This window comes from Coffea eugenioides, chromosome 9 (genome assembly GCF_003713205.1).
Source record: "Coffea eugenioides isolate CCC68of chromosome 9, Ceug_1.0, whole genome shotgun sequence".
Taxonomy (NCBI): domain Eukaryota; kingdom Viridiplantae; phylum Streptophyta; class Magnoliopsida; order Gentianales; family Rubiaceae; genus Coffea; species Coffea eugenioides.
In genome coordinates this window covers 6,891,712-6,906,095 of record NC_040043.1, presented here as the reverse complement: position 1 = coordinate 6,906,095, position 14,384 = coordinate 6,891,712, and the positions used below count along the sequence as shown (strand labels likewise).

Sequence of the window (14,384 nt, the reverse complement as noted above, 5' to 3'; positions counted from 1 at the left end):
CTCTTAACTAATTTTCGAATATATATATGTAACAGTAGAAATCTAATAAACGACCTTTTTTAACCGATGCTATACACACACACAAAATTATAGTAATCGAAAAATTAGAAAAGCTACACAAGAATCTAAACAACTCAAAGCGTTGATTTCAAAGCTAATTACAGTTTTTTTTAGGGAAAAAAAAACTTACTTAGCAAAGTGCAAATATAGTATAAAGACACAAAATTTGCACCTCATGGACTCGTACAAATTTCCTGCAAAGTAAGCAAAAATTCCCTGTGCACAAGATTTGTGAATTTTTCTAGTTTTTTTGTCTTACAACACTATATATCATTTGTTATTATGGGAATTTTTTTTATTACGTGACCTAAAGTATGATATTTTTTTTCAAATATTATGCTCCGTATTCCCTTTCAAAGGGTAACATTATTTATGGAACCATTATCTACGGGCTTTAATGTCATCTTATAGAATTTTTGAATTTTTTTCTATAGAGGCCAAAGTTTATACAGCCTGAGTTTTCTTCTTTTTTTTTTGGGGTGGGAATTGTTACTGCAGTTCCACATTAGGGGGGAAAAGTGTAATTAACTCTACACGAAACAGATCAGCACATCAAGATGCGAATCTGTTCAAGTATATACTTACGCTTCTGACTTTTGGACTCAAAGCTGTGAGCCTGTGTCCGTCACTCCACTATCATTGACCCCAGCTAATTGGTGTATTATTAAATGCCTGCACAGTTGTAACATTACCAGTGGATTCAACTTGTAAAATCCGAAAACGGATTGAAACCTAAGTTTCAACGACCTGCTGGCTTTGGGCGGTAGGTAAGGCTTGATTGGATTGGATGTCAAGATTCAAATTTTATCTTTTACTAATTATTATAATATGAGATTTTTTTTCTAAAAAAATTAGACAGGTGCATAGTCAAACGGTGGTTCATTCCTTCATAGATTCAGTTGGACATTTTTCCTTAAATTAGGATAGAATACGATGACATAGGTAAAGTGACGATGACAAAAAAAAAAAAAGAATTACCTGCTGCAAGCGAGATTATATATATTCTAGAATTTGGACCAACTTGTAGAACCTAACCTTAGTATGCAAGAATCAAGTGGTTTGATTTTTTTTTTTCTTTTTTGGTTTAAATTCATTCAGAAAGGCTAATGGGTGAGTGGTGTTTATTTAGAATTTGTAGTATTTTTTCCTTTCTAGCATCTATACATTTCAGATTTCTTAGGGTAAATAGTTATATAACTACAATCTTGTATGTCGTCATACTCATGTAATACGTTGTTCAAATTTTGCAAATGATAACAAGACCCTTTTATCCAAAAAAAAAACAAAAACTTAATGCAACTCGTGCAAGTATTACACTGATATGATGTAAAAACTTGCAATATTCTCGTCATAAGAATTCTACATGTTTTAGGCTTAAAAATTCACTGATAATCTGATCCATGAGTTACAGGTAAAGATTATTGTTTTCAACTGTTTCCCCCCAAAAACTAAGGAATGATGGGAAGGGGGCACTTGCGCTTTTAGGAATCTCTGTATTTCTGCGTGACGAGATCAAAAAAGCAATGATGTTGGGACAAGCTGCAAAGCCAATAAATTGATCCGCAATTGCTTCATTTGTTCCCTTATTTTGGATAACCAAAAAGATAAAAAAGGGTAAATTACATGTAACCCTCCTGTAATTTCATCTGTTATCATGTGATCCCCCTAACATTTCAAAATGTCTACTTCACCCTCCCTATGGTTTTACGAAAAGTGAAAACTTGATGGAATATAACTATGTAACATTGTTAATTGAAATATCAATAGTGTCCTTATCTAAATACTAAATTAATTAATGACTTAACCACCTTGTATAAAAAGTATAGAGAGATTACGTGAATAAATGTAAAAATCACATGGTGGTAAAGTAGATATTTATGCAAATCATGAGGAGGTTATATGAATATTAAAATTTTATCACACGTTTTTAACGTGCGTTTGGTATAAATGCATAATTGATTGTTCATTCTATTCATTTTTCACATTATATAAAATCATAGGGGGTTATGTGGCTATTTTAAAATCTTATGAGGGTCATCTGGCATTCTGTAAAATTACATTAGGTAATAAGTAGTTTACCCAAAAAAAAAAGGGCCCATTATGGTCAGTTGGGATCCTCTATGCCACCATTTGGTGCCAAATTCAGTGCCAATCCCACTTATCACGTGACGGTAGAAAAAATTTAAATAAACAGCACATGACAAATTAAATAAACAAGACACTTGGCATAAATATAGAAGTAACACTGAATTGTCACTGAAAAAGTGGCACTGAGGATCCCGTGTGCATTATGGTGGAGCACGACATATCATGTATCAAGCCCCCCAATTCGGCTTTCGAATTAAAACATTTACAATTTGCAATACATAGAAAATATAGTTAAAGTGACTTAAGTTTTAAGCATAAAATGGCCATATAAAGTAACATCAACAGAACAAATTCTCAAGTAAGAAGAAGAGGATATACAGAAAGTTCAAGTTTTAGTCTTTATCAGCTTCAGCAATCTACTTTTCACATGTTACAATGCATCATACATCTTCTTCTTTTTTTCACCTAGGGGTGTCCGGGCCTTGCGGCCCGACTAATCCCCTGGGGCCCAGGGGAAGGCGCCCAACCTGAACTCCGAGCGAGGTACTCTTGGGACTCGAACCGTGGTCGGCATACCCTAAAGGGGGCATCGAACCACTCGAGCTACCCTAGGAGGGGCATACATCTTTCTTTGATAAAGTTCAAGTTATTGACTCATGGTGTGTAACAACAACCAATTGGATTTTCTTCACAAGTATATATCTGATTGCATTTTATATACAGAAGAAAGAAAAGGTTCTATACAACCAAAAAAAAAATCACCCGTATCGGGATAAATATCTAATAATGAACATCTATTATTTGCATCAATTCAAGTTTTAATTCCAAAAAACTCCCCTCTAAGAACAGTGGTGTACTTGAAAACAAAATCAAGCTTAAAATATTGAGGGATTATTTAGTCTTTTCTCCGATAACGTGTACATGTCATGTCATGTGAGTAAATGAAAGAGGAATTGGTCAATAGTTGAATAAAATCGACTGAAACGAGATCTATTTGTGATTTTTTTTTAAATTTGAATATTGAATAATGCGCTAAAAATCTAATATTCATTGAAGGGGAGGGTCGACAAAGGAGATTTTTAGCAAAAAGATCTTTTCGATCTCTTTCCTTCTTTTACAACCATCGGTCAAATATCATGATTTTTTCCATTACCTTATCAGCTTAGTTAGATATTCCCAAAGTAAATTATCTTGAGAAACTTATATGCCGATCGTACTTGATAAAATTTAGGGACCACATGTATACGGGTGCAATTGAACGCTCAAGTGGGCAAAGCGATGAAACCATAGTCTTGGAGGGAGTTTATTGCCCTTACCTCAATATGTATATATGGTGTATAGATAAAAATGAAAACAGAACGTTGCATAACTCAACAAATTTTAGTCATTGGGATTGGCTCAGTAGTCTAGGGATGGTTCCCAGAGATTGTTCCGCTTTCAGATTCAAATTCGAATTATAAATTTGACAATTAATTGAGGACGGAAAAGGTATGACTAAGGGAGGGAGGTTTAACCAAAAAAAAAAAAAATTGAAATTCCTGTGTGGAGCAAGATTGCTGGCTTTCTGGTGGAATGTATAGTTTGGAAGCCACTGGCCATTTGGTCCAGTGGTCATCACCATTAAAGGTGATGCTGGAGGTCAGGGGTTCAATCCCTGCCTCCCACAAATTTGCCACAATTTGTGGCGGTCTTAATTGACCTTCATCGATGGAGTCTGTACTCTCATCGAACCCCCTCCCCTTTCCCTTAGACTAGGCTAGATTAGGTTATAGGACATCTATCGTTGCGACAAAAAAAAAAAAAAAAGTATAGTTTGGAAGAAAATGACACATCCACTCACTCTTTCTTTTTAACAAAAACAAAAAAAGAAGGAAAAAGCTGTTTTATTTGTTTATTAACCGAATAGATAAATAAGATAATTCCGTATAGTAACATCATGGGCCGGCCGATATGAGGGACAACAGCTAATTCCTTCAAGTTTCAACCCTCAGACATGGGCCAAGAACATCAAATCTTTAATACGGTTCTCATCTTTTGCTTCATATAGTGATGAAACAGCATTAATAGCAGACCCTAATGACCAAGTAGCATCAACAAGGGAATCTTTGTATTCGATGCTTTGAACCACTGTAATCTTTTTGAAAGGATTCACACCTGGAAAATATATATATATATATATACACACAAGTCAGCAATATTCTAACCTATCATGTAAACTGGTTATATTGAACGTTACTACAAAGACATTTGCAGAAGAATTAAAATCACAGTGAAGCTTACCAAATCCATTAACAAGCAGTGTGTACATATAAATGAGATCCATACATATCACCGGCTTATCTTCTTCATAGATGTTAGGAAATACGGATTCAATATCTTCATATTTTGTTGCGCAAGCACGATTAGCTACAGACAGGTAATCCGCCGGACGAACAGTAGCAGAAGGCGCATTTGGCTCAAAAATACCAACCTGAGACGAAAATATAGTTTGTTTTCAGAGTTAAAGGTGGGCTTAGATAGTGAACATTTATTAACTAACATGTCTAAACTCTAATACAGCTACGGTCAAAATCAGGAGCGATTAATATTTTCTACCTCAGAACCAATGTCATAGAAAAATGAGGCGACATACAGATTGTTCTGCCCATCCCCGCCACCGCCATTCCAGACACCGTTGAATGTGCAGTTTTTGTGCTGGCAAGGGGCACTGATATTCAGTACCTTCTTAACAAATCCCCAGCATTGCTTGATGTTTGGACCAGTAGGAAGAGCAGATGCTCTATAAACAACATCCTCATATGTATAGTATCCTTCAAGGAAGAGAGATGCTTAGTTGAAACTTGAATGCCTTGTGTTTTATGTTTTCGGGTTAACAAAGTATCTCCAGAAGTCTAGATCTCTGAATTATATATAGGTATGGAGAGACTGAGAATACATTTCATCAGATGCAAATCATATATCAGTGGATAGAGAAAAAAAATCATAGCATATAACTTGTCAAAAGAATATTCACAGATCCATGTGATCAGTACCATCGTAACCGTAGAGAATGCATGGGTTGCTTGAATTTCTTGAAAGCTTCAGAATCTCAGCACGAGCAGCGAGTAAACCATAGTTCAAGTAACTGTACAGAAAAGCCCAGGACCAGGAGTATTAGCATGTCATTTGTAATGCTATATCAACGTGATAAAATACCACTTCCTAGTTTCCACAACAAGGACGACCGAATTGAGTGAATGCTGACTGAAAAAAATTTCAGTGTCATTCAAGAATATGAAGATAAAGTAGACAAAAAATGAAGACCGTACGCATCACCACTTCACTGGAAGACGACCATCTCAGTTATTACTTGAACCAAGAGACCATAATCATCAAAAAGAGTAACAAACCTGTAGGCATAAAGGTAATATGTTGTTCCCAGAAAATTATTTTCATGAATATATGGTTCTCCATTATTTGATATATTGGAGGCCTGAGCAGCAGTTGTCTCTGACACAGCATATGTCATTTCTACCGATCCACCTCCAAGATCAACTGAACCAACAGTTTCTGAGTAATTTTTGCCTATTGATCCCAACAGATAATTTATGGCAGCCTGCATATTCAGAAGAGAGTATATCAGTTGAGTGGTGGCGTTATCACCCCAGACATTGAAGGATAATTTCAGAAACCTCACAATCTCACTCCCCTCTCTTGAGGTTCTCAAAATATCAAGGATCTCCCCTAGTAGAATATTAGATCCCACTTCTTATATAATCATGGGTAAAATTACTTAAATACCCGCACAACTTATCAGATATTTCACAATTATTTGGACAAATTTACTTAAATTAGTTATAAATATGGTTAACTGAATTAACAATAATTTAGAAGTTCAAATAATATCTAAAATATCATGAGAAATAGGGCACCAAATTTGGACACCCTACTTTGGTTGATGTATGGCATAGAAAACTGCAAGAGCAAGAAGTCACTTTAATTAGAGCAAGAGGAAGCAGAGGTTTTTAAACCATATGTGAAGATTCTTACCTTTATTGTAGAGAATTTTAGAGCTTTTTAAGTCAAATCTTCATATCAGTCTCTAAGAATTTTGTACTGAAAATTTTCTATTCTTTGGCAGCTTATGTTGATATAGTTGTTGTTTGTGTATAGCAGATTATGCTTGGCTGATTTTCTGTTTCAGAAACCTCCCCTAAAATTTTATTCTTGTTAAATTGCCTAGGTAGTGTTCATATGAAATTATCTTACTAATGCAAGGCTTGAGGGCATTTGTGGTATCAAGTTGTTTTCTCTCTCCAACTCCCAATTTTTTATTGTTTGCCTTTTTTAATTGGATTGGATTTGATACTAGCTGCTTACTTCTAGGGAAGGTCTCTGATATTTTGGAAACCTCAGGGGAGGTTTCTAAAATTATCCCTACCTTCAATGTACCTATATTTATTTTCACACAGAAAATTCAAAATCTTCAGTTACAAAGTTTATTACTCGAAAGGTAATTAAATTTGTCTCATCAGATTTCCTGATGAAGACTCGTGAACAAAAGCTGCAAATCAATACAACTACAACAGCAAAGACCTTACCCATGCGTACGCAGCTTCCTGAGAACCATCAAGAATAGTCACCCACTCTGCCTTGTACTTGAACGAGCTTTCATTTTTTAACAAATCTCTCACCTTCAGCCAAAAAAAAAAAATCAGAGTATAAATCTTGATATTTGACAAAGAAACAAAGTTTGAAAAAGGGTGGGGGATGAGGATGGTAAACACTCCAATCGTCATTTTAAGACGAGAAACACTCCAATATGTCTGCTTGTACACGAAGAGAAGTATGAAACATTTTTTACCGCTTCCAAAATATTTTCTGCTGCGTCACCATTTAGCTGTCTAAGACCTGCAGTTGCCTGCCAATTCAGTTTCAACAACAAAGTATCAGCAGAAGACCATGTTCTCCATTAGCTGCATACATAGTGCTTGACAGAATCACTAACCCCAACTAAAACTGGAGTATTAGCCCGAAACTCTTCTGGAACAATTGCTTCAGCATTCTCAAGCAGGGTCTTTAGAGATTGTGCAGCAGCTGTAGGGTCATCTGCATAAGAACTCAGCCCTGGTGTTGTCTGCATCACCAAATCAATGATGCCAAAACAGAGGAAATTAAAATCTACGAAAAAGAATGAATGACATGGCTTTTCTTCCGTACTGCACAATACAAGGAAATATAGAAATTAACTTAAAGAGTAGAAAGTGGAATAAACAGTGAAACTAATTCGACCAGTGAGCATTTCCAGTTTTTCACGTAAAGCAGATGGCTGATGTTACAAACAAACTAGCAAGTAATATGTTGTCTTAGCTTGACAAAAGAATTCATGAATTATTAATTATCACCTTCTCAAAATACTCAAAGTCGTCACCAATCTTTAGGAGATTCATGTTTGAATCAAATCGATAGACATGAACTCTGCTACCAGTACTTCCAGCATCAAAGATGACAACATACTGCTCAGAGCCCTCGCCAAGAACAAGGTTTAGGAACCCATTCAAAGAAAATTTGCGGTTGAGAGCTTGAGATTGTTTTATCCCTTCCGCAGGGCCAATCAGAACGAAGAAGAGAAGAATGTAGCAAATGAAAAAGAGAGGAATGAACGCTCGCTGTTGCCGCTTATTTCCCATTTATCAATCTTCTACTTGGTTGATACTCTACAGATCTTGAGGGTGCAGACAACAAATCCTTCCCGAGCTGAAAATCAAGAAATTGACATGAAAATGGAAATTTCACCGTCATAATAACGCAGCAGTGTCACATGTATCATGTATGCATTGGTAGAGTAATGGGCACAAAATTAACAATAATATATGCAATAGAGTTACAGAAACAAAGAAAAGAGCTCAAATAAAATGCTGATAAAAACTGAAAAGGAATGTGATGTAGAATGATACCTACCCTACCTACTATCTGAGATGCCCAACAATCATAAGGTTGCCCTTTTTATAGTAGTAGTATTAGTTTCTCTGAAATGTAAAGACAGCGACACATGAAATGAAGCTCTTGCGCAATTGTAATGTATGTTTCTTGTTAAAAATTCGATTGCGGAGATACCATTAATCCTGTCGGCAGGTAAGGTGGTCTATCCTCTTTGTAGTCTGTATCTTCATTTTAGAAGGGTTAGTTTAAATGCAACGAGGCTTTTGAACTTTTCACCCCTAATGTGTCTTTGTTTTTTGTTGCAATTTTCCCCTTTGACATTTTTCTTTTTAAGTAAGAGAAGAGTAAGATGCGAGATTGGGAAAGAAAGATTTAAGTTCAAAACTTTTAATTCTCAAAATCTCAACTGTAACCACTAAATTAAAGTTCCCTTGGCCTACTTTTCCTCTTTCGACTACCATCCATAAGCACTAATGGTTTAGTAAACGGACATGAAGGACCTCAAATTAGCAATTATAGAATAATTACATGTCAAGGAGTTCTAATATTTTTGTTTTGTAAAAATGCCCTTTAAAATAAAATCGAATCACTCGAAAAAACTTGCATGCCTTCATGCTAAAAAAAAATATTAGAACTCACTTCTAATTAGAACTTGCATGCCTCAAATATTAGAACTTGCATGCCTTTTTCTCCCTTCTTATTTCTTAGATCTCACTTTTTCCCTGCTAAAAAAAAAGAAAAAAGAAAAAAGAAAAAGAAAGGTGTGTGTCACGAATGACGAACTGGATATGGCAATTGATACGAGCCAATTGAATATTCATTAGTTGTCCTTGTAGATAATGGTCTCGTTATACCGCTTTTTGAACTTGTGATTTGCGTAGCGCGCTTTTTGGACCTCACCAACCACATGCATCTATGATTCCCTCGATCAATTATTTGGCACGGGACAACAGAATCGATGTTAAAAGATGTATTTTCCCTTTAAAGTTTTAAGGGATAATTTCAGAAACCTTCCCTAAGGTTTCTTATAATTTCACTGATCTCTCTTGATGTTTGGAAAATTATACCCACTCCCCTTGATTTGATAGTTTTAATAGCAAAATCTTAAAATAATGTTGACTTGATCAAATTTTTAAATGAATATCCAAAAATACTCTTGTGTAATGAATTTTAATTTACTTTTCTATACAATTATAAGATTATCTAGTATAATTATAAGAAAAGGTACCAAATATTTGACGTTCATATATACTATTTGATAAACAACTATAATAATAATTTTATCACTATAATAGAATAATTTTGATGGTATTTTATTATGAATTTAAAATTATAAGATAGAAAAGAAAATGTTGAAATAATTTATTTAGAGTTTATGAATTTTTCGAGTAATGGGATTATCATAATTTACTAATAGTTTTGAGCCATTTTCTTTTGATTTGTTATTAATTTTAATACAAAAAATAGAAAACAAAAATCAGCAAAAACATTGGATTGCATATAAAGTTAATTCATCAAAAAAATCATTAGTTTGACATTTGGTTATTATAGAAACTTAAGATAATAGTAGTAGTTTTACAGTCTTATTGGCAAAAAATTTAAAAAAAAAAGGAAGAAGCAGGAAAAAAGAATAAAAGATAATTTTAAAAGTCATTCTAAGTATAAATATACCAAACAAGGGAATTTCATTAAAATATTTAAGGGTAGTATTGTCATTTTAAATGACAAGGGAGGTATGTATAATTTTTAAAACTTTAAGAGACCTAATAAAATTATTGAAAACCTCAAGGGAGGTTTTTGAAATTATCCCTAACTGTTAAATGCCAAAGTTGACAGAACTTTTCAGTCGTTGAATGGTGGAAAATGGAGAGAAAATGACAGACTGTCATGGGCCACACGAGCTTTCTGTGCAATAATTGCTTCGCTAATCATGCACGCAAGTGACGCAATGGCACTCGTTTTATCAGCGATATCATGTTGTTTCGTAAAAAATGCCCTTTCAAATTGGACTAACTTCGCCCCGGAGCTAGATCACCTGGTCTTGGGTTTCTTCCGGAACTCCAAGGTCAGGTGTCGAATCCCACTTAACGCCTGGGTGCGGTTGGGGTGGCGCTGTACTCCAGGCGCAGGGGATTAGTCGAGCCGCCTTCGGGTCTTGACCCGGACACCCTTGTGTTGACAAAAAAAAAAAAAAAAAAAATTGGACTAACTTCACTTTGCATTCCCAAGCTTATACCACTTTTCCACTTATATTCTTAAATCTTTAATTTTGAATACTTTGCACCCTAATTCTCAAATTTGTAGAATTTACATTCAATCAATTACAATGTTAGCAAAATTAATAATATAGAGGATCCTACAAGTCTTTTAAAAAAAATATGAAATACAAAAAAATTCACGCTTTTATCCTTCTTAGCTTCGATACGTCATTAAAAGTTGTATACTTTAAATAAAATCATTAAAAATATATTTAAATAAACTTTTTCGTCTCTCACATTAGATTAAATTGCCGATTTTACATCCTTTACAAAATTAAGTCCATCAATTTTGGTCCTAACCTAAATTCTTTAGCACTGTTTAGCCTAAATATACCATGTGACCCATTTTTGGTCATTGTTTTAAGTACAAAAAGATCAAACCTCACTTTTTTATGGATAAAAAATGAATGTCGATTGGGTGATTTATTTAACTACATATGAGATCTGATCTTTATATCCCTAAAAAAATGCTACGTGTAGGTGACATGATGGGTTCAAGTTAAAATGTAACCAGAAACTTAGGTTGACACTATGTGTTGGCCGATTTGTTTTTGTAAGGAACATAAAGTCATCATTTTAAAAGTGCGAAACAAAAAAATTCATTTGAAAAAATGTGAAGGGTGTTTTGAACGATTTTTCCTCTGCTTTACACATATCACATTATCATATCTCTAATTCATAGCTACATGTAATTATAGTATTTGTTACCTAACCATAGTCAATGTTGAAAGAAAAAAACTCATGAAGAATATCTTGGATATAGGTCCTGCGACGGGTTTTTATCCCATTAGTATGCCAATAGTAGGATAGAGGATGATGCATTCCCCTTCTCTTATTCCTAGTTATAAATAGAAGTTATTGATTACTAGTAAATAGTAGAATAAAAATCATTTGGATTTTAGTCACAAAAGTGGACCTAATCGCATCAAATTTCACAATGGAAAGAAAAAATTCCAAATGAAACCCGAAAGGCAACCCGCACCCAGGACAAAAAAAACTGATAAACGAGACCCAATAATCTACATTAAGTTAACTTCATATTGTTTGACAAATAAAAAGGATCAGTTTATTGGTTTTAACTTTTAAACGGATATGCACTAATTGCGTGAACTTGACGTAGAAGACGATGAAAAAGGAACACTGCATAAGTCATCGATTTTCCAATTGCAGTCCAGGGCAAGGTTTCATCTCTCGAGTAGAAATGTGATACATGGGAAGAAATGACCATTTCCCTGTTTTTCTTTGTACGGAAAAAAAAGAAAAAAAAAGAATTTCCCTTTTTTCTGAACAACAAATTTTTTATCTATAATGCTTCAGTAATATACAAATAAAAATAATTTTAAAAACATCATATCCATACAATATATCAAAAATAATTTCAAATATATAAAAAAAATTTTAAAAATAAAATCCACGCCATCTTCTTTTTCCATCTATCACCACCCACACCCACCCACTATGGCCACCATTTTCCCCTTCCTCCACTTTTTTCCTCCATCCCTTTTCCCCTCTTTTCTCTCCCTCTCTTTCCTCCTCCTCTCCTTTCCTTTCCTTTCCTACCACACCCCGACCTTCCCCTCTCCTCCCCAATCCAAGTAATCTCATCGAGGCCCAATTGGGGAGGACAGAAGGAAGGGAAGGGGAGGAGGAGGAGGGAAAGAAAAGACGGAGTGGTGGTGGCATTAATTTTTAAAAAAATACCTTAAAAAAAGTTTTAAACACCTTTAAGAATATTATAAAAATTTTTCATATACATTGTTATGCTAAAATATTTTAAAAATACTTATAAAAATAGCTAATTCAAACTAAACCTTAAGTTTGGTGGTTCCTCTCGAAAGCCATGATCCATAGATGAAGTTTTCAACCCATATATCAGACGTTGAAAGCATTGCTAGAGCACAGGGCTTCACATGGCCACAATCACATATGAGATTTGTACAAAAATCACGTCTAGTTCTGAAACCTTGTCCCTCTTTGTGTAGGCAAGAAATTAGTGGATTCAAAGAATGTATAAGTAAATAAATATGGCCCCGGTTTCCATATGCCAAATTAGACAGTGATATCTGTAACAAGATTTTAGACTCTATTTGACAGAGCAATTCAACACTTAAATTTAATGGATTTAAATCTTGATGTATTCAGATGCGTTTGATAATCAAAACTAGAACATCTGAATATATTAAGTGGTACTAAATTTTATAGGCAAAATTTGCTTCAAAAAATAAGTCCCTGATTGATAATCCAATTCAGCACTTAAACTTAATGGAGTTAGATCTTAATATGTTTAGATACGTTTGATAATTAAAAATTGAACATTTGAATTAATTAAGTGCCACTGAATTTTCTAAACAAAATTTACTCTAAAAAATAAGTGATAAGCTATTCACTTATCACTGAATGTGATAAACACTCAAATGTATTAGATTTAATACTTAATAATTGAATAACTTAATAAATTCAAACTTCAGATTTCAAATTTCATTTTTCAGACTTCAGTTTTATCAAACGCACCCTAAGTGATAAGCTATTGATATACATTTAATGTATCAAATTTAGTACTTAACAATTCACTATCTTAATAGATTCAAACTTCAAACTTCAAATTTTAGTTTTCAAACTTTAATTTTATCAACGGCTTCTTAGGCATGGGTAAAATGAAATGTAATCTCATAAATTTTGCTGAGCTATTAACGAGTACAATTAGACCTCCTTTAGTTTGAATTAAAAAAAAAAAACTATATCTTCTTACAATGCAAAATGACAATGTATTACCTTTTCCACAGTCCTTACATTTTTTTTTGTTTTTGCTTGACACAATCCTTACTTTTTTATGGACCAAATACTGGACTATGATATTCTGCATACTAAGAAACAAACTTATTACTAAAAACGTTCGCTTGTCTATATGCTTCATGGACCACGTAACTCTTACCTGTGTGGTAACATCAAAGTGAGACAGTGAATCCAAAATAATATCATGCTGGTGTGGTAGCTAATTTGTCAGGTATTCAATAGGATTATTCCAATTTGTCAATGTTTCCATCACATTTCTTGCTTCAAAGTTCTCGAGTCAAGACAAAGGATTGCCAACATCAAGAGATCGTAAGCTTTGCCAGTTGGAAGCAATATTCAATAATTGAAGTATCCTTAAAAAAGAAAAGGTTAATCACAAAAACTCCCCCTAAGGTACGGCCATTTTATATTTTATCCCCTAACGTTATTTTTCTCACTTTATCCCTTAAACTGTTAGTCAATTCTAATATTATGTAATACTGATGTTAAAAAGACATTTATACCCTCTAAGAGTTATCTACGGTAAATCCACTTAGAGTGTAGCTTGTTTTGCTGCTTATCTCCTAAACATCATTTTTTAACAATTTGTTTGTTTGTTACTTAAATCATTAGTGAACTGCAATATTTGATAACACTCAAGACAATTAATATCTAAGAAATAATATTCCTAACATAATAATAATAAATAATATTTTTATATTTATGATCCTAGTTAAATTTCATTCCATAATTGCACTTTTTTTAGATTGAGGAGAATATCTTGTTAATTTTACTTAATACTGAGAAAAACAAAGAAAAATTGTTATTTAAAATGTAAAAATATTTTTAAAATTCAATAAATAAGCCGGATATTGTCAGTTTCTCTTTGGGAATGTGCAGACGGCTAAACTTTTCTTTTAGTAACCAGATTTCTTTTATACGGAAGTATACAAAGTTTATATTTCTAATGCAAAGCTACGATGGCCTAGCTGGCAAACAATTCTGGCGATCATCGAATGCTGGCAAGGCCAAACACGTCGGAGGCTCACCAGTGAAAAAGTTATAAGAATAGGTGAAATTCTGAAGCCTTGGAACTTGGAAGCTGGCATATGCTCTATGGAATATTCCCTCTCAGCATGTTATGTGCCATATTCAGCTGCTCCAAACTCACCGGCCTTGTTTTCTTACTGGTTTTGGGTTTTTCTCACTGATAAAAATGTATTGGTAAATTTTTCCTTCGATTTTACTTCTTATCTTACAACCCAATAGTGAAGTACCTGAAAT

General features: G+C 33.9%; 1 protein-coding gene across 1 annotated transcript; it reads right to left on the bottom strand.

Annotated features, from left to right (window-relative positions):
- Positions 1–4,011: 4,011 nt before the first annotated feature.
- LOC113782661 (apyrase-like) lies at positions 4,012–8,010 on the bottom strand. The gene is made up of 9 exons (XM_027328536.1): positions 7,533–8,010; positions 7,136–7,264; positions 6,992–7,048; positions 6,729–6,821; positions 5,538–5,743; positions 5,181–5,272; positions 4,744–4,958; positions 4,429–4,618; positions 4,012–4,302 (listed from the first exon to the last, which is right to left on the bottom strand). The coding sequence occupies exons 1-9, from the start codon at positions 7,815–7,817 to the stop codon at positions 4,136–4,138; spliced, it is 1,434 nt and encodes a 477-aa protein (XP_027184337.1). The 5' UTR covers positions 7,818–8,010; the 3' UTR covers positions 4,012–4,135.
- Positions 8,011–14,384: the final 6,374 nt, after the last annotated feature.

Bases quoted from the DNA above. Each gene is read 5' to 3' on its own strand.
- LOC113782661 (XM_027328536.1), bottom strand. From the start codon at position 7,817: ATGGGAAATAAGCGGCAACAGCGAGCGTTCATTCCTCTCTTTTTCATT. The intron at 5,744-6,728 runs GTAAGGTCTTTG...CTGAATATGCAG, and splicing joins AGGAAGCTGCGTACGCATGG to GCTGCCATAAATTATCTGTT. The intron at 4,303-4,428 runs GTAAGCTTCACT...TATATTTTCCAG, and splicing joins ACTGCTTGTTAATGGATTTG to GTGTGAATCCTTTCAAAAAG.